The 21925-nt window shown below is 37.2% G+C and overlaps 1 protein-coding gene across 1 annotated transcript; it reads right to left on the bottom strand.

Annotated features, from left to right (window-relative positions):
• Positions 1–11237: 11237 nt before the first annotated feature.
• LOC148876058 (basic leucine zipper 34-like) lies at positions 11238–13814 on the bottom strand. The gene is made up of 4 exons (XM_088981809.1): positions 12780–13814; positions 12563–12653; positions 12292–12418; positions 11238–11942 (listed from the first exon to the last, which is right to left on the bottom strand). The coding sequence occupies exons 1-4, from the start codon at positions 13295–13297 to the stop codon at positions 11785–11787; spliced, it is 894 nt and encodes a 297-aa protein (XP_088837935.1). The 5' UTR covers positions 13298–13814; the 3' UTR covers positions 11238–11784.
• Positions 13815–21925: the final 8111 nt, after the last annotated feature.

Raw genomic sequence — 21925 nt, 5'->3', positions numbered from 1 at the left:
TTTAAGAAACAATCTGTTCTCAAACAAGATGGTTTGATATGGACTATGAGTGATGCATAGGTGGGATATGGACTATGGTTGTTATTAGGGCTGAGAAAAATCAACGGTCCTGATGCAAGTGATATTTACTGTTGGGTAACTTATTTTCTGAAATAAAATAAAAAATGCTTATTTTCCCTCGTTTTTGGTGCAAGCAAACGCAGCCTACTTATATTTCTCATCATGCCCTATTCTTTTCGCAACAAAAACATTGAAACACAAAAAAAAAAAAAAAGAAAGCAAAAATGCAACAAGAATTGCATTAACCCGTTGTTTTGTAGCATTCCTCATGTAACTAGGAACTCTAGGAGGAATTGATAGTTGTGGTCCAGCCCAGCAGGACTTGTGGGCCGAGATGGACCCGCATTTAGGCCCGATTGCTCTATTGTACGTCTAGCATGAGCCCAGAGCTTGCCCACAGAGTTGTCACTTGTCTAGAAGAGTTGCATACAGATGGGGCTGGCCCACTGGGCTTTAACACACCTGCCACGGTACAAACTCTTTTATGCTTGTCTGTGTCTGCTCAATGGTACGCTCAATAGGAGCCCAGCCCACTGATTGCCACTTTGCAGCCCATACTTCAAGGTCCGTTCTCGTTTCTCCTCATGGGAGGAGATCCCAACTCCTCGACAAGGCATGTGGAGATACCCTAACCCCGTCCCCCCTGTCCCGGGAAAACATCAAAAAGGTGCCTAGCGCCTAGTAGTGTGTCCGCCTAGTGTGTGTAGGGGGAGGATGAAATCCTTGTTTCACGTGATATATTATCCCTCCAAAAGCTTGTGGCTAGCACTATCACTGATAAGACTGTCAAAAGCCAAGAAAATAAAAAGGGTAAATTACACTTTGCTCATTGAACATTATTTTGTGTGACACTAAAATCCCCTTCAACTTATGAATTCTAGCATATTGCCTCCACTGTTTGCATTTCATCTGTTAAATCCGTGTTCTAAAACTCCAAAGTACCCTTATTTTATTATAATATCAAAATACCCTTATTTTAAAATTTAGTCTGTGTTTGGTTGTATTACAAATTTATTTAGTACAAATGATTTTGAGTGTAAATTCTGATTTATTTTTATTTTAAATTTTATCTTATCTTTTCATTGCAATACACATGAAGTAAAATATGATCTCAAGCAAAATAAAGTAAAACCTAAAACAAAATTAAACGATAATTTACATTCCTTTCATTTGCACTCCCATGCATTTCCACCAAATTCAGGCCCTAAATTTAGAGGCAGCCAGCGAGGCAACAATTTGTTTTTGGTATAATGGTGATGGCATGATAAGAGGCATTAGAGACAAGAACAATAATAATTGTTTTTGCATACAAGTAAACGTGCATTTAGCCACAATTGTGATCTGAAACTGAAGCCCAGGTTGATTTGCAGCAGTTTGATTTTCGCGCTGCATCTCGTGATTACATAGTTTCTGGTGAATAATGATGCTAGCAGTTAACAAGAAAAAAGCAAAAAAGTCATAATCAATTGGTTTTAGTTCTTGTTTTGCTTCATCACATTAAGGTATATATACCTTTTGAGCAAAGCAACAGCACTGGAAATTCAATTGAGACAAATAAAAAAGAAGCGGAATAGAAGAGAATATAAAATAATTGACAGAAGGGAACCCCATTCTATATAGCCCTAGCTAGGACAAGGCCTCCATCATTCGGATTCATGACCCAAATTGACCATATGGTCCAAAATCAATAACCATGCTATATAAACAGCAGAGAGGGATGACAGAAATACTCCTTTACTGGAACTATTAGCAATGGAGACACTCAATAAGCAAATGGTGACTCTTGATCTTCCATTTTAGAGGGTTTGAGTTTCATATATCACCTTTAAACACTAAACCCGTTTTGATTTCCTTACAATGGAAGTTTCAAGTAGGAATGGCAATGGGGCGAATTTGGGGTGAGAATTATATTCCCCATTCTTGATTCTGATTTTGAAATAAATATTCATTCTCAACTTCAATTCTCATTGGAGATAAAAGATATCCTCCATATCTGATCTTCAACATAGATGCATGGGTTTTTTATGGGTTTCAAATCTTTAAAATTTTCAATTAAAAGTATTTTTTGAAAAATAAATTTATTTAAAATTAAAAAAAAATTAAATATACCTTGATATATACATATTATAAATAATATTATATTAAAACATATAATATAAATAATATTTAATATATATATATATATAATCAGGGTCAGATGGTAGAAGAACTTCACTCCCCCATTTCTGTCTCCGTGTCCACCCCCGTCAAGGCAATCTCCATCCCCGACCCCATCAGGGGTCAGGGAAACCGAATGCCTGGTGGAGAGGTGAAAATTAATGCCATCCCTAATTCCAACTGTAGAAATTAATGCCATCCTTAGTTCCAACTGATCAATTACGCTTTTTTAATTAATCTTCTCTACAGTCTACATCTCTTTTGTGGTTAAGGACCCAAGGTTTTAGACATGGCTTTCAAAACCGGGAATCAGTCCAGTTTCGTTTTTCCCAAAAATTGGATTTTTCCTCAAAATCATTGATTATGGTCAGCGAACCACTGAACCGAGAACGGTTTTGACGGTCTTTTTTTTATTTTTTTTGTCAGAACGTGCCAAGTATTCAGTTCAAACAGTCGGATCGTTTGACCTGATAATTGGACCCTGATCGGCTCGGTCTCCAGGTCGATTTTAAAAACCATGATTTCAGATAAGCTCACATTTTTTAAAAATTAAGATTGTGTTTGGTTGCAGCACGATTTTACTTGCACTGATACAGATACATGGGATGCAAATGAAAAAAAAAATCAAACTCTTTCATAATTTTGTTTTGGATTTTACTTTATTCTGATTCATGTCTTAATTTATTTCATTTGTATTAAAATCAAACAAAATAAGTTAAAATTTAAACAAAACTAGGTCAGAAATTACACTCAAATCATTTGCAGTATTATAATTTTGCATCAGTACAAATTCATTTGCATTACAACCAAAGACAATCTAAGGCTCAATTTGAAAAAAGTACAAATACAGATATATGCGATGCAAATATATATAAAACAATATAAAATACACAGATTCACACTCTATACATTTGTATTTGTACTCCTTCCAAACTGAGCCTCAAAAACAGGTAATAGAAACTGCTGAAAAATGATAATTATCGTATTTTAGGAAACGTCGTCAAAACCAGTTTTTTTTTGTAGTGATTGTATTTAATAAAAAAAAATCTGAATAATTATTCCAGGTTAATTCGTGAAGATCCATTACATTACCTCCATATGACATTCTTTGAATGAAGTTATACCCGTAGCCATTGTCATGAAAATAAATTAGTAAAAGATGATTATTGGTTATTAGCAGTTTTCATTTTTTCCCATTTGAGTTGTAAAAGTAGATAATGACTTAAATAAATAGAAGATGGAACGGCTTGGACCCAGATTTCCAGGAAGTGAGAGAGACAGAAGAAGGTCATGTTCATTGAAAGAAGGAATTATTTTTGCATGCAAAACATAAGCACTGGGAGTAGGGGGCAAGGATATCTTAGATGGTGTTTGCAGATTATCTTTACAACATAATTCTAATGTTTGGACTTGGAGTTTGGTTTCCATGAGGCTTTGCCAGTTAATACCAAAATTGCCCTTTCATTCTTTTGACATTTTACTCCATTTCCACGGACTATGAGGTAGTGTTTGTACGGGCTATATGGGTAGAATTAATGATCCCTCGGTAGTAGCCTTGTAAGCTATTAGATTTCCAAATTAAGGTAATAAAACTGAGTTAACGTCGTGCAACACACCTCATGTAGAAGAAACTTACAGCAAATCTACATCGTGTTCATGCCTTTGCTGTAACATGTTAAGGAGGAGAGAGAGAGATATCACTTCTTCCATAAAATGGCAACCACTCTCATCAACTTGGGAGCCGAAATAAATTTTCTTGTACAGAAGAAACTTTTGGCAGAGTTACTTTTCTCGTTTGTAAGAATTTTGTAATAATTATCCTTAAATTCCATGAAATACATATATACCGTTTATAGAATGTACCGGCCATATCAGAACTAAGGCTTGGAATCAGAATCACGATCAGTCTATTTTTATAAATTGTTTGGTTTCGATAGAAATCGGAATCCCAGAAAGAACTAATTGGAATTGAATTCTCATTCTCAATGGAGAGAGAGAGAATGTCCATCTATACTACTTTAAAAAGTATGAAATTATAAAATAATTTCGAATATTGTGATCACAAAATTTGTCCTTATATATTAAAATTTATGGAAAATTGTCCAAAACCCATCATCAATTTTTTCGAATTCTCTTAAACCCACCACAACTTTTCAAAACATCAAAAGCTCACCATCTCACTAAGATAACAGTAACTTCACTAACACACATCATTAATTTACCATTTTACCCTTTTTTCGGTCCATTTTTCAATGCCAAAATTACCTCGTCGTTATTCAACCCAAAACCCAAGCATTAGCTGCTGCTTTCTTCCTCCTTCAGCAGTTGCTTCCCCTTTGTTTGAGATTGAAGAACAGGATGCGTCTCTAAGAAGAAAAGTCCACAACTCCCCCGTCATTATTCAACCCAAAACGGCCGTTGCTTTCTTCCTCCATCGGCCACTGCTTCCCTTTGTTTGAGATTGAAGAACAGGATGTGTCTCTGAGAAGAACAGTCCGCAACTCCCTCGTTATTATTCAACCCAAAACAGCTGCTGCTTTCTTCCTCCATCGGCCACTACTTCCCCTTTGTTTGGGATTGAAGAACAAGATGCATCTCTGAGAAGAACAGTCTGAAGGGATGAGAAATCCATCATATGGATGGCCGAACCCTGTAGGAAGGTTGAGCGAAATCTCAAAAATTTCTCTCTCTCCATCTGAAAATCGCATTCCTTATTTTAGAAAACTGCATTTTCAATGATCGTTCTTGAAACCAAAATCGAACCAGATCTGAAACCAAAAGAGAGGAGAGGGATATACCTTATACAAAGTATCAATAACTCACAATGAAGGTGTTCACGCCCAAAGAAAATACCAAAACCCGCTTCCACCGAAAATGACACAGTGTGCAATGAATCAAGATCAGCATGATGGCTAGTGAGCATGACTTCAGATTGTTTCTTTAGCCAATAAACAATATCAAAAACCTTTCTTGATCAATTTCTCAAGAGGATATCGAACTAGGTAGGGATGGCAAGAATAGGAGAGAATTCTGCAGGTTGTTGTGTTATATAATTGAGGAATTCACCCCCTTATTTATAGCCTTCTCAGGATCATTCTCATAATCTAATTAGGAGAGAGTTCCTTAATCCAGATCTAATATTTAGTAAGACTTATCTTATCCATCAATTAATCCTAATCAGATTATAAATCCTATCTTGCCTCTTTTTAATTAACTAGCTTAAGCCTAGTACGAATTAGGCTTTAAGTCCATTAAGCTTATGTACTCAATTACCCCTTAATATGCTACCCAATTGGTTCTCTTTGTATAGCGTGGGACTCAAACATTGATTTACACATCAGCCACATGGGTTCAACCAAGCCTTTGTTATAAGGTTTGGCCAAAATTCACTATAGGAGATAGTGAACCTCTGAGTCTATCACCATGGACTCTTAATAGGCCCAACATTTATACTAAATGGTCCTTGGGTCTAGCCACCTTATGAAATCCTAAGGACGGTGGGCAGATGCAAGATTAGCCCATTAGGTATTATCCTCAATGGTCTTACACTAAACCTCTCAGACCATAATGATCAAACACTGTCCAACAATAAAGGATCTCTCCTTCAGCTGCAAAGAACAGTGTTTCCTATTCACATGGATCCCAGAAATTAAAACCTTTTGCAAACATTTTGAAACTATAATATATATATATTTTTTGCAAAAACAAATTTCAACGGTTGAAATCAACTACCGGCAGTTTAGGTTTTCATTAGAGAGAGTGCATTACCCAATCATTCACTTTGTCCAACAAAATGGCTGATCCTGTCACTATGATCACCCACTCAGGTGAATTCTCAGATTGTCCCAACATACTCAGGTTTTGACCCCCTCTAAGGATCTCACTTATTAGCATATCAAAGACAGTCCAATCCAACACCTAGTGCAATACCATAATCGAGTCAAGAGATCATGTGTAACATTCCAGTTTTGCCCATCTACCTCCAAGGTCTAGGGCAATACTGGAATTTGGTCAAGATCAGGTTTCAAGATAAACTCACATTGCATGTACCTCAGGTCTCACCCTGGCAGCTAAGACAAGCCACCCCAACCAATTTGTCGGTACATCAGTGTCAGCCTTGATAGGATAAATCTCCCCAGATCTATCCAACGACTGTGAAGATTCTAAACTAACACAAGTCTCATAAGTGTCCAGTTTAAGGGTATTACACAGAAAAACAACACAATGACATGAACCAATTATGTACTTTATTCATTTGCAATAAATGTCAAAAGATACATCAATCTTATTGGAGCTAAGAGTATAACTGTCTAACACAGTCTGCAACTTCTGAGAAGAACTCTCGTACCTTCATCTAATAAGTAGAACAGTCGGATGCTCATCAAGACTATTCCCTTCGTCTGAGAAGAAGAGCGGTCTGAATACAGGCAGTGACCATACAAGTAGATGTCTGGATGGAATTAGATGAACATGGATCAGAAATTTCAAAACACCTTGCTTCCGTTTTCGTTCTATACCAGTGATGAACCTCTAACCCTAACCTTCAAAAGAGTCTCTTAAAGCAGTGAGATACTCTGGGTTGAGAACAAGAACACCCTGTTTTTTTTTTTTTAACTGGAGAGGATAGATCTCATTCCCATTTAATTCTTTCATCAATCACATGTGACTAAGAAGACCAAGAAAATTTTTGTTCACATCTAATTAGTCCATCATGCGTGACTAAGAAGAATGAAAAATGGTAAATGGTTGAACCATCCAAGTTAGACAATTTTTAACCAAATGGGAGAGTTTCAATAGAACAAAACTTAATCAATTCTCTTATTAAATCGTATATTTAAGATATATTTTTCTCATCATTAAATTTTAGGGATTTTTGAACTACACTGCCCCTCATAAGTCTTTTTTGCAGTCCCCTCCTAATTTACTAGTAGTCCCCCCTATAAACCACATTCTACTTGTGAATTTGGCATCAATCCACAAGCAAGATTCAGTCCACCCCTAGGAAATCCTAGCTCCACCAAGGGAAACCCCTAAATTTTATTAATTAAACCCACATTAATTTTAATAATATAAAATAAATTATTTTGAAAACAAAATTATTTTCTTCCCTCTCGGTGGTGGGTAAGCAATTCAACCATTTGGGGTCAAATCCATTAACAAAAAAAAATGCCATAATTAAATAATAAAAAATTAAAATATATAAAATATATAATAAAAAAATAAAAAGAACATGACATGTCATTAATATTGTATATTCATTATACTGAATAAAAATAAGTATGAAATGTAAGAAGTATTTCTATAAATGGTGAAAATGGAGTGCCAAAATTAAAATCAACCTAGAAATGAAATGATATTATAGTCAAATAATAAAATTTTTAAAAATAGAAACTACAAAGAATCACAAAAATAAATATTACACATAAGATATAATTTTATCAATAATGAAAATGCAATACAAAATTTAATGTCAACATAGAAATCAAACTAGTTTTCTTTTTGGATCGTGGGATAGTGGTTTGGGTCAAATGGATTAATCGATGATATAATAGTTAAATAATAAATATTTTAAAAAATAAAAAAAATACAAATAATCAAAAGAATATATAAAAAATTATATATTAATTATGTCAAACAAAAATTAAGTGTGATAAATAAAAATTATGTATATAATGTAGATGAAATGTATAATTTAAAATTGATCAGAAATAAAAGCTATTTTCTTATTTAAATGGTAGGTCAATGATCCAATTTTTCTTGAATGATTCTTGAATGATAATATATATATATATATATATATATATATATATATATATATATACTTGTTTAATTAAAAAACTAAAAAACCCATAAAAAAAGAATTAACCTGTTTTATAAAATAATAATTAATCCTAGGTATTCTTCACTCTCCTGACTGGTCGGTGCATCTTTTGTAGCTAGAAAAAGATGAGTATTGAGTAGTAGACTGACACCCATGTTTTCAGTAAAACCAAGCGCCAAATTCAAAGTAATCCAGCAAAGCAGAGGGGTTGTTGTACAGTGGGACCATAGTTGATTGTGGGGGCTCATTACTTTGACATATATTTTCAATGTTGAGAGGATCAGCAGCGTCAACAGCAGATGAGTCCCACTCTGACACCAACGGGGACCCTGCACCAAAATCAATACAATCGAATTGACTTTTGACCATCTGGTTCCTCCTCTGCTCTGCATCATTGTCTCAGCTTTCCAGAAATTTTAACGGAGTCTTTCTTTCTCCTTGGCAGCAAAAACACATGGTTGCAAGTTGCATCATCCATGCAGAGAGCCACTTTCGAAACCGATTAAATGGTGGGTTCCCAATTCCCATCCATTGATGGAACATGCATGGGACATATGACAAAGTTAATTATGGGCCCTGAACCATTTTGCATGCACTTCTGTGGCTCCAAAACCAAGCTTTTGGCTTCTGCCTTATTGTGTAGATGGTATGATTAGTGGACCAAGAGAGGTTAGATACTCCCACAGTATCATCAATACAGGGTTGCGCCTGTAGTTGATACAGAGGGAACCAGCCAAGCAAATCAGTTTTATCTTCGTCTTCCTTAATGCACAATACAACAGTCTGTGTGCCCATGGTATTGCCAACTTGCCATGTATAACAGTGATGAATGAAACCATCCAATGGCAAATTGTTCAAAACCCACCATCAGCTTTTTCCAATTCTCTTAAAAACTCACCCTCTCATTAAGATAACAGTAACTTCACCAATGGACATTGTTAATTTACCACTTTACCCTTTATTATTTTCGGTCCATTTTGTAATACCAAAACTACCCCTATCCTTATTCAACCCAAAACCCAAGCAATAGCCGTTGCTTTCTTCCTCCTTCGGCCGCTGCTTCCCCTTTGTTTGAGATCGAAGAACAAGATGCGTCTCTGAGAAGAACAGTCTGCAACTCCCCCGTCATTATCCAACCCAAAATAACCGCTGCTTTCTTCTTCAATCGGCTGCTGCTTTCCCTTTGTTTGAGATTGAAGAACAGGATGCGTCTCTGAGAAGAAGAATAGTCTGCAACTTCGGAGAAGAAGAACTCTCGTACCTTCGTCTGATAAGAAGAACGGTCGGATGCTCATCAAGACTGTTCCCTTCGTCTGAGATGAGGAAACTAGATGCGATTAAAAAATTTCCGTACGGTATTGGCTGAAACCATCTTCTGAACACTCTGGCATTTAGTCAAAGTAAAAAAGGATTAAACAAACAATGACCATACAAGTAGATGTCTGGAGGGAATTAAATGAACATGGATCAGAAATTTCAAAACACCTTGCTTCCGTTTCCGTTCTATACCAGTGATGAACCTCCACCCCTGACCTTCAAAAGAGTCTCTTAAAGCAGTGAGATACTCAGGGTTGAGAGCAAGAACACTCTGTTTTTTTTTTTTTTTTTAACCGGAGAGGATAGATCTCATTCCCATTTAATTCTTTCATCAATCACATGTGACTAAGAAGACCATGAAAATTTTCGTTCACGTCTAATTACTCCATCATGCGTGACTAAGAAGAACAAAAAAGGGTGAAACATAAAACAATGTTGAGTGCTTGGAGAAACAGAAAAAGTTCCCTCGCACCATTAGCAAGGGCTTCAACAAGCCCATGGTAAGGGTAACCACCCCGGTCAAATGCTGCCTTTGTGATTCCTTTCTCCAAACAGTTCTTAGCAATGATTCACCAACCCTCTTTGCCACTTCAACTCTAGGTCCAGAAGAATAATCAAATTCTTCAGATATGGGTTTCTGCACTGTTGAAGCTGAAGCAAGGGTGTGCATTTTAGTGTCATCGCTCACCTGGACATGGATATGCTTGTTGGAGCGAAAGACAGACAACCTTGGCCTCCGGTGTCCCTTCAACCTTTTTTCTAACAAGGGCATGTCATGCAAGCTACTCTCGCTCAAAATTTGTTTAATAGTCTGAGTCACCATTCAGGGACAATTCAGTCATAAAATGTTCATTTAGGCTGACGTGAACAATTTGGGTCATTGGTGTAACGGATGATGAGTTTTGAAAAATAAAATCTTAATGATATGGTGAATTTTTGACGTTTAAAAAAGTTGTGGTGGATTTAAGAGAACAATTTTCTTTTCTCTCCAATAAAGCAATAATAATTTTGAAGAGAGAAAGAAAGAGAGAGAGAGATAAACAATATATTTTTAACCTCTTCTCACCGCTACCATCATCACCCAAAAAAGGAAACGTTTAGAATGTTTCCTTAGAAATCATTTTGTGAGGCGTTCTTTGGAAACACCCATTTTTCATGAAAACACTTTTACTATTTGAAATAAACAAGTCACAATTTTTTTTTTTTGGTGGAGAGAGAAAGAGAGACCAATTGTATATTTTTAACCACCACCACCACCCAAAAAAGAACCCTACCAGTGAGTTATTTTAGATGTTTTTTGCCAAAAGAAACATTTAGAAACGATTCCTTAGAAATCAACACTTTGTGAGGCGTTCTTTGGAAACACCCATTTTCGATTTTCCATGAAAACACTTTTAGTAGAGATAAACTCTGATATTGTCACATTCTTTTCAAGGGTTTCTTGAAAAAATAAGCTCCCCTGTTTTTTTTTTTATTATTATTATTGTCATATGTCAATGCCACATAAAGCCAGCCAGCACTTCAAGAAACATTCCCTCCCCACCAAACTCTTAGAATAACTATTTATTCCACTACAGTTTTTTTGAGGAAATGGTAACACGCATGGTCACTATGTTATGGCAAGATAAGGAAAATAGAAACCCTAAGGTTATGTTTGATTTGAAAGAAAAGGTAGAAAAAAGAAGGAAAAGACAAGAAAATCAATACAAGGTTATAAAGGTTTTTTTTTTTTTTACCTTTTCCTTCTTTTTCCTAAATTTTCTCTCAAACCAAACATAACCTAAACGTTTTCACTCATCAAACACTCCCTTACTCAAATCAAAATATCAAAATATATATATAGAAATGGCATATAGCTAGCATAATTAGAAACAAAAGGGTATGAGTGGAAAACAAGATGAATTCCGGAGTAAAATTGAGCACAATTGAAGGGTTTTTTTTTCTACATGTTTTGGAAGAAATAAAAGAAGGCATAGAACATTATTACACCCCAAGAAGATAAAAACCGAAAAGGGTACAACAATCAGACATTGAAGAGCCCTGACAATCTTGTCTTTCATGCATCCCAACACACGAACCCCACTTCCCACCATCTCTTGCTTCTCCCCCTCCCCTTTCCAAGCAATTTAGACAAAATTATAAAAAGAATTTAATGATAATACAATACAAAAAGAATCACCACCACCGCCACTACCCCTCCCTAAACACCCACCCAAGTAAAACAATCTTCTCACCCAATCTTTTCCCTAACATTCAAGAAGCCATAAAGTCCACGTGTCCTTTTCCTACCCGCCAACCTTGTCAAGGACCCACCTACACAAAAGCAAGACACATCACGTGAATGCGCAGGTTAGCAGAATGCACCACAGCCTCATAGCCTTCCACCTCCCCCCTCAGTACCCACACTCCTCACTTTCTCCCTTTCTTCCTCAGTTCAGCAACTGTTCCTTCTCAGTACCACCACCAGGACCAGGGTTGTCTGAAGGAGGTGGTGGTCTAGTATTATTGACCATCTTCTTTAGGTTCTGTTGATTATGATACACTTGCCTTAGTCTCTCTATCTCCTTCTTCAGTGCTTCTTGATGAGCTGCATTTATGAAGTAAGCAGTTTAATTCTCTCATCAAACAGTTCTTACTCCAAGAAAAAAAAAAAAAGCTCTCACTTTACCTTTCTTAATAAAGTTATGACACATAAATGCAGTAACTTTATCACAGAAAAGATAAATACCCATCAATGCTTTACCAAAAATAAAGCATATATGTCGTTGGGTTGTTCCAAAAATCCACCCAAACAACCAACCATCAAACATGTTGAGAGAATTACAGCTATTCTTGTTTCTCAAGTTGCAAAATTTGCAGAGTACTGTTCATGAATAACCCATGAAGAACAATATAATCTTGCTTTAAGCTTAATTGCTAAGTAACTTAACGCTTACCGTCTTTGAAAATCTTATCTTGAGCGAGAGCAGCGATCCGTTGCTTAAGAGCACTGTTGTCCACGTTAAGAACTAAGCGTTGATGGTCTAGAAATGCAACTCTTGGTGACAATGCTGATACTTCCGTCTTCATTAATTCCACGTTTTTTAGAAAGCAAATAGCTCGAAGTCAGTAGGTTGAGAGTATATGATAACCAAAATTCAGATAATTAAGGTAAATTAGTGATATTTGATGCGAGTAAGAGATCAATGAGATTGAATTGTCTCGTACCTGTAATGTTGTTACACTCCTTTCGAGCTCGGAGATGTATTGTAGCTTCCTCACTCGCGACCTCTGTGCAGATTGCCGGTTTGCTAAAATCCTGATACAAAACCACCCCAAGATGAACAGTTGAGAAGTAATTAAGATACTTCAAGGACTTCAACGATATGAGGCTTGAGGGTGGGAGATAAGCATATAGAATTCAATAGCATTTTCAGTTTGTTACCTCTTGACCCTCTTGGGATCGACGATAGGTTCGCCGGTAGAAGATAACGGCGGGGGGACTTGTGGGTCTGGTTTACACGAGCTCTGGACCTCGGCAGATTCATTCCTTTCCTGCTGGTCAGAGGGCGTCGGCTTTTCGTCGTTAATGCTGTTGTGATCCGAGGGCGTAGAGGGGTTGGACGACGACCCCGTCGGAGGTACATTCCCGGATATGTCGTCAGAAAACATAGACATGAGCTGCTCGTCGTCCAGCCTCTCGAACTCATTACTGCCAGGCTTCAATGAGGATGGAGAATTGCGACATTCTTCGATCATGGGAGCTTCAAGGAAGGTAATTGAGTCGCTGGCAGACCTCCGGTGAGCTCCACGCTTCACCGACGAGAAGTCTAGGAATTCGTCAACCCAAGAGGGCTGTTGGGTGGTGCTGTGCGTCAAGCTGCCTATGCCGGGCATCTTCTGGTGAGGAAAATTAGGCCAGTTGGGTGCCATGTTTGGGATTTTGGGAGGCAACTGTGCCATTAATTCAATCTATACAACAAACTCAATTTAAAGGGAAAGAGAGGACGAAAAGGTGTAGACAGAAACCAAAAGAAAGAAAGCCCAAATAGACACCAACCAACCAACCCTACAAAACGTTCTTATACACAACACAAACACAACTCTTGGGATATATGATGTTAGCTAGAGATGAGAGCGACAACAACGTAAGCAACACAAACGACGACCACCCCAATAACAACGCTATTCTGCTGCTGCCGCTGATACTGCTACTGCAGCCGAAGCTTGCTTGTGCCTGTGAACTGCAGCTAGCTCTTGTCAAATGATTGCACTTAGAGTCTGACGTTGGTGGTGAACTGGTGGTGGCGGTGGTTCTCTCTGTCTCCGTGCATTGTTTGTTCTCCTTCCTTTCTTTTCATCATTTGTATGAGTTGGATTATTTTTGGCTTCTCTTTTTTAGGCCCAGAGGTTTCGGAGGGGACGGTCACATGGGAGATTGGGACAGCTAGCTACAGCTGGGGAGGAGTTGGGTCTCAACGGTTTTATTGGAAAGTCGCACTAGTTTAATAACTGGCGGAATCAGCGACCACGTGCCGATGTGACCTTCTCTTTGGCCGGAGCTTATAATAATCTCATAAGTAACATTCACCAACTTTCCCCCCATACACCCTTCCCCTACACACCGAAACCCTTCATGGTAAACCTAGACCGTCGGATCAAACAAGTGGGTCACCACCATCTGATGGATCTAGAGACCCCTTTTGGTTATTTCTATAGGTATTATTCCTATTTCCTACCCTATAATAAATAACAATACCTTATGGTTTTGGATTGACCCACTTGGTTCTTGTTTCTTGGTGATTCTTCGGTTGATTGACAATCGGGCAGAGTAGGAGAGGAACATGGGATATAAACCCTTGAGAAGATAAAATATAGTGTGGGATAGTGCTAGGGTGGGCCTTGTGGGATTTGGGAAATGAGCTGTGAAAGAAAGAAGGGAGCTTGTTGGTATCATCATATCATGTCCTGCCCATGTGAACTGCTTGCACGCCCCCACCTTTCTTTGCTTTGTCCCAAAACCATGCTCACATGGTGGCAATGTATTGTGTCACTTTTCCTTTCCTCACTGTTTCTGGACACCTTCAGCTTCAGATCGATTTCAATTTGGCATTTTTGTTGTTAATTAATGGAAGTTTTGAGGGGACAACAATAATGATTAGAGAAAAAGGCTGAGCCGTGCTTAACAGAGAAGAGCTTCTCAGTACTCCCTCTACCGACATTAGGACTTTGATTTTGATTTTTGATCGATGCCCATCTTAATTAAAAAAATAACCACTCTATTCAATTTGTTGATCCCTTTGATGGGATTATAATTAAGTTAGAAAACCCAAAAGAAGGAAGAGAAGAAATTGCATTGATTGGGTGATCCTGACCATTCAATCAGTATATTGTCTTTCAATTCCTTGGTGAAGTTTGTATATATTCATTGAACATTTACTGTATTAATTCTGTTTTGATTTCCCAAGCTTGGTTTGATTCAGGTACATTTACATTGGGTAAATTAACCAAGATTTTTTTCGAGTCAATCTTGGGTTAAAATGTTCATCATCTAATTGGGGTATGGCATGTTCATATACGGTCAAGTTGGACTGATCAGACCGTCCTTTGTCCAACTTGTCGTCCGGACTATGGACCGGTTTTTGATAGATATGAATGTAGGCATGTGGTAGCTGTTGCATGTATGTCTAGGATCAGACCTAGTGGTGTCCAGTCCATCCATGTCAAGGACCATAGACCTTAATTGTTTCCAGGCCACACTGATGTTCTGTGTACCTTAAACAAGGAATCAGGAATAAGGAACCATATCCATTAAGTTGGGTACAGATTAATCTTCAAAACTCTCTCTCTCTCTCTTTCTCTCCCCCCACATATGTTGATTTTTCAATAGAATACTTTAGTGGGTTTTAATGGAATTTGAGTTCCCAAAGAAAATTCCAATGTGTCGCACAGGGAGAGAGAAGGACATTTAATTGTATGGTTGGTGGTGGAGTACGGAGAAGCATTAGGGCATGCGAAGGGAGGGGAGAAAAAGCAAACCAGACATAGTAGTTTAATCCCTTTAAGTCTGAAAAGCAAAGGCAGATGTATATAAAATAGTAGTATATGGAGATCACCGCTTGCAACCATTTGTGGAAGCTCTCTGTATGGATCCCATTCATACACCTCATTATGAGCCGTCTCCGGCCTCTCTCTGGCTCTGTCCTAGTTGATTACTAGTTATAGACAAACCTCGTCAAGTGGTCGAACCAGGCTAAACTTACATATTTTATATTGATTTGTGATGGGAGTCCACCTTAGGAGGACAACCAATGTTGCCCCTCTTCTGGGTGAAAACTGTTTGTGTTCATTGACTGTGACCTTCACAGCTTTTACTGTCTATGTTCCAAGCTGTGAGAAGAGTCTTATTGCTACTTCTCGAAAGCTCCGAAGTGATGCTGAAATTGACACTCCATGTTTGTGACACCTGGCAAGTTAAAGGACCCAAACAGCAATCACCAGTAGATGAATATGCTTATCCTTTACTGGGCTTGTCCAACTGAGAGATTCAATCATTTACTGGATTACTTTCCCTCTTTGTAAAGGTAATCTGGTGAAAAAAAAAATAATAATAATGTTTTGAATAGGGACGACAGAGCCGTATCAGCAGTTGCATCCCCACCAGGTATGTGTTGAGTAGCCATCCAACCACTGAACATGGTCAGAAGAACTTTTGTTTGACGTGACATGCCCTCATAAACTGTAAATTGCTGTTAATTATGAAAATTTGAAGAAGAATTAATTTACTTTATTGGATAAAGGTGCTATGTTTGGTTAGAATAAGGAAAAGAAAGGAAATACAGGAAAACCTATACAAGATTTGTATAAGTTTTATTTCCTTTTTTTTTTTCCTTTCTCCATTTGTTCCTTCTAACCAAACATAGCGTAAGTGAATTCACCAAAACACTTGGCTTTACATATGGCAGGCATTTGCATGGCAGCCTAAATGGGCTCCACCTGCTCCCTTCCACCCTCTTTCAAGGGACAAGTTTTTCTCCTCCACCGACCTTTTCCATTGTTGGCTAGCTTCACTAAAACTATGATTGCTTAATCTCTCGTCGAAAGATACGTAATTCACCCCATCCGGCAGTCCAATCATTCTCTTCTTCTTCCACCCGTTTTCCTTTTCTCTTCATCGACATCCTTCAAACCATTTGGAAATCTGACCTTGATTGCCTTATTTATGGTCTCACACAAATATAATGAAGGGTATGGTTGCTGAAGCTGGTGTTTTGGTAGAAAAATAAGAAGACAATATAGAACAGAAAAACTCAAAGAGGCAAATAAAGACTTACGTGATTCGGTTTATAGTCTAGTAGGCCCGTAAATGATACCTGAAAATCTAAGGTCCTATCCACATTCAATTTGATTAGTTTGGATTTGGATAATGTATTTATGTAATCGGATTGGATTTAAATTTTATAATATATATCCAATTAATTATCGTATCAGATTCGGATTTTACTCCATCTGATTCAATTAAAATCTGAATCTAATTATGTTATAATATTTATTAATTTTAATATATAGATTTTATTTAATTATATTTAAAATGATAATAATAGATTTTATATATTATATTATAATGAATCTATATATAATAAATTCAGTGTGTATATTTACATTAGTTTATTATATATAAAAGTTGAAAAGTAAATAAATCGGATATGCAAGCTTTTCATAACCGGATTGGCATCGGAGTTTGCTGAATCTAATCAGATTACAACCCTAAACCATGGTGAAGAATAAACAAAAATTCACTATAGAAAACAACAATGGAGAATACAAAGTTGTACAATCTCACTCTCATAAAAAAATTTCTGTTTGTTTTTTGGGTTTTGAGAGGGGGGAAAATTGGTTAATAGGCTTTTGGCTCCCACTAATCAAGGTACCCATCTTCTTTTTTCATATTTATATGGGGTCCATAGAAAATTTATTTTTCTTGGAAAGTGATGCCCATCTGAGGTGGGTAAATAAATTTCTCACTTGGGGGAAAGTTGTCAATACTTGGATGGGACAAAAGTGCCCCTTTTAATAATGGATTTTATGGATAAAACGACTATTATCTTATTTACCTAGGAAATAAAAAAACATAGATATATATATTTACTCGGAAAAATGCATTTATCCGAGTAAATAACTATCTCAAAAGTGAACGGGCCTAAATAACAATGCCCCCGAGCTCTCATTTATACACTTATTCTATCTTCTTATACAAGCAAAGATACATCAAATAGGGCTCAACTATGATATCCGAAAATCAACTTACCAATAAACTAAAATTATAAACATCAAATAGGGCTCAACTATATCTTTTCTGCATCATACATTTTTCCAACAAATAGAAAACCCCAACAACTTAACATATTCGAGTCAGTCCATAAACTGAAAATGGATCGTCCATACGGGCTCCGCTTCCACCGTATATTATTATAAAATTTTGCCTCATGGAAGGCTTTTCTCCACAAATACGGATTTGACATGGAACGGGGTACAACAAAGAATTTAAGGCACAACACAACAACTGGGCATTTGATTAACCAAAGGGTGCTCTATCAATTGAACAGTCTAGATGGGCCTTCAATTCCAAGCTTCAAAACACAGAATGGGTCAATAAATTCCTTCCTCCTAAGAATAAAAGAAAGTAGAAAACTCTGTGGAAAACCCTAAACCTTCTTTACTTCAGAGATGCTTGTTTTTGAATGATAGCGATCATTTCGTTTCTTTCCTTTCTTTTTCCTTCAAAGGAGGGATTGTACTCACACAGGCATGTGGAGGAAAGAGACCCCATATTTAATTAAACCCACCACACCTAAGAGATCTCTAATCCCCAAAACAAAATAAATATCCTCATGTGGATATAACTGTTTAATTTGTTTGCTCATACTCATTTAGACAATTAAATTAAAAAAAAATCTTACATATTATCATAGAATTATTCATTACAACTATACAATCTCCGAAGAGGGGCCCATCTAAAACTGGGCCCAGTCTCGTGACCCACAACGTACATGAGAAGTATCGAAACAGGACGCTTGAATCTTGATTATTAATTTATTCAGTTTATTAAGATGGTGGTTATTGATTTATTTCTACATTTGCATCAATTTTTTTCATAATTTAACTTGTATCAGGAGGAACCTCACCTCGGTACTTGTGGACATGAAGTTGGACTTAAATTTATAATTCCCCATAAGGTTTTCTTTTTTCCAGAAATAAGAAAAAGAACAATCAGAGCCAAAACAAACTGGTTTTATAAAATTAACAATACCTACTAGTCTACACGAGTTTTAAGGAACTGACGCACATAGAGACTCGAGAGTTTGGTTTGCAAAACCTCATTGCCACGTCATCAGCCACGTGCAAATGCAACGCAAGGATCTTTGGGACTGTTAACTATTACAATAGGCACTATAAAATCTTGTTTTGGAGATCTGATTTACCTGTAAAAACTACCAAAGAACATGACATAGATGTTTGGAGGAACATTTAATAGTCATCCTATATAGCTAATTTACTACAGTCAGCTGGTACATCGTTATTATCTAAGCCTTAGCCCACCAACTAGGTTGGCTCAGCTACTTGTATCCTGTTTTTGTCATTCTGTCTGGTTTAGTGTCATATTTGTTATTTTCCTTACTATTTCAACCTATGTCCATTTTGGCCTGCCTCTGCGTAGAGTATCAATGAATCAATTTTGGATTGTACCCCGTCCATATCAAAATTGAGGACCACTCTAGACCTAATAGTCTAAAGTGTTTATTGGATTGGATTAGACCTGATCCACCCATAATGGATTTATGTTGGATTGGGTCGGATTGAACCAATAACCGGCTTAAATTAGGCCAGACCAAAATGGTCTAATGCATCCATCAGATTGGATTAGACCTGGTTCATCTGAAAATGACTAATATTAGACTGGATTGGATTGGACCAAATCCGGTTCCATTGACACCCTATCTGTGGGCCTTATTGCCCCCTTTTAACTTGCAGGAAGGAGGGGGTGTTGAAGGCATAAAGAAGTTAATTTGGATGATTACACTAGGGCATAAAAGTAACTCGCATTCCTTTACAAACTAGATAGTATTTGGAAAACTGGTCCAGATCTGACAGTCGGACCATTCAAAGTCAATTGGTCATCAAAGTTTTATTTTCCTACAAAATTTTCAACTCCATCAAGAATGAGTCTGGATCTGCTCCTCACAGAGCGCTCTTCACATCGACTTCATGGCATGTCCTGGCTACACATCAGGAACATCTTCTGTATTTGTATTTATTATTCACGAGAAGATATTTCTGATACATGGTGAGATGTAGCTGTGAGGAACAGATCCCAATTCATCAAGAACCATGTCTTGGTTGAGCCATTCAAACCATTAAGAATGAGTGGTTGAACGATCCAATTATTATATATATATATATATATATATATATATATATATATATATATATATATATATATATATATATATGTATGTATGTATATGGTGTGTTTTTATTTCTTGGTGAGTAGGGAATAAATTAGGCACAGGGGAGTGGAGTACCACAGTTCATTAAGTAATATTTGCTATATGCCAAATCCAATTTCAATCGATTGCATTAAAGGTGTCATATGGTCTATTTAACTTTCATTGATTAATATTTTATAAAATATATTTTCTTGTTTTAAAAAGGGTGCATTTAACATTCTTTATTTTAAAAATTTATCACCTTTTTATAGTTAAAAACTCTGTTCACGAAGACATATTAACAGTAAAAAGGAGATAAGTCCTGAATGCCAAATGCAGCCAAAATGCACTTGCCATCAAACTGCTTAAGAGGTTCACATCTTTCACTGCACAATGTAGTTGATGCACCATAGATTTTGCCTTACATATAATACTGTCGTTTCTATGGTAAAATATAACGCTGCCTTTGACAAAATGAAATTCAATCCCATTTCTGCACTCATTATTCATAATTTGAATGACCATTCTCTTTTCATTTTTCTGGACTTTTGGGATTCAGAAAAATGTGAAATTTGCATGCTTAAAATTGCAACCTTCCTAATTCTGTACCACAAATCAAATACTAGCAGAGACCTTATCCAGTTATCCTCTATGTGATAAATCCTAAATACACTCTTACCTTTTTCAGAGCCTTCAAACTTACATCAGAGCAATGTTTTCAACTCGAGGTTGACTCGGCCGGTTGGGTGGTGACCTGGTCACGGTTCCGGTCTATCCTTGGTCCTGGGAGGCTGGGAGCCAACATATTACACAGAACCATTAAATTAGTTAATAAAACCTATTACCCAGATAGTTGAACCATTAACCCGTTCATCAGGTTACCGAGTTTTGTATTATTTTATCTTTGTCGAATATTATCTATTTTCATAAGGTCAGAAGTTGACCCAATGACCCAGATTGTTGAACCAGTGACCCATCTACATTAAGGGAAGGGAAAAGCAGTTCGAATCAGGTTTTGAAGCGCCGCACTCAGAGAATCTCTTCACCTTAACCGTCAAGGGCCTCTTTGGCACATGAGTGGTCCTCAATGGCTCCAATAGTGGAAATAAAACTATACTGTTGTAATGCTATTTAACAGAACTGATCCACCATACAAACTGCCCTCAACTTCTCCCATGTGATGTGAGGCGACAAACCTACTTGCAACATTACAAGCTGATCAATGCTCCCAATCAGAATTCCGACCTTTTTTTTCTGTTGTTGATTGGTAGAATTTCAACTGTTAATTATAAAAACATAAATTCCACCAAGTACTTATCTAGCGTGAGCCCATCAGAAGAAAACTATGCAGAGCAGATGCTTGAAAATCATATGGATTTAAACTAGAGAGAATGCACACTTCTTGAGGGATCGAAATCTGGCGACACAGTAGAGCCCATTTCAGAGAAGTTACCAAAACTAGCTTCAATGGAAAATCTAGTCCTCAGCTCAACGATAGTATTTTTCAACTCTCTGGGGTTTTCACTAAACACAGCTTCATGGATTTCCGTGTGGGGCCAACCTTGTAAGGCTGGAAGCCACTGCGGGAAAACCCTCTCAAACGGGCAAATGGTACTAACTGGTGAAACCTCACACCATATTTACTGGTGAAGTCTCACACCAAACTTCTGCTCTCTCTGGCAAATTACTGGTGAAAGACTAACGCCAAGCTTCTGCAACTTTGGACTATCTAAAGCAGCTAAGGTCCCCTTCATATATGTTTTCCGTATGCTGGACTTTTTGGCCTTGCCCCACTTCGCGATCATGGATCAACTTTAATCTGAATGTTAAATTCATCAAATCTACTTCTACTTGGCTCTTTCCAGTTTTATTTACCAACTTGGCTCAAGCACTGAAAGATCAAATACAGTACAGTTAAGCACCTTACCGAATCGTTGGCCTTTTTTTAGGATGGTCATGGTGGTCCTGTTCAATTATTTACAACAAAGCAATCAGCTCCTCCTGGCCCTGGCCAATAAGACATCTCGCTCCTTGTCCTTGTTTGGCAGTCGCAGCATGTTGATCTCGAGGAGCCAGATTAATTATTTAACTGAAATTTTTCATC

The sequence above is a fragment of the Nelumbo lutea genome, chromosome 1 (genome assembly GCF_056320005.1).
Source record: "Nelumbo lutea isolate HS-2025 chromosome 1, American lotus-T2T, whole genome shotgun sequence".
Lineage (NCBI taxonomy): Eukaryota > Viridiplantae > Streptophyta > Magnoliopsida > Proteales > Nelumbonaceae > Nelumbo > Nelumbo lutea.
This window is presented reverse-complemented; position numbering and strand designations above follow the sequence as displayed.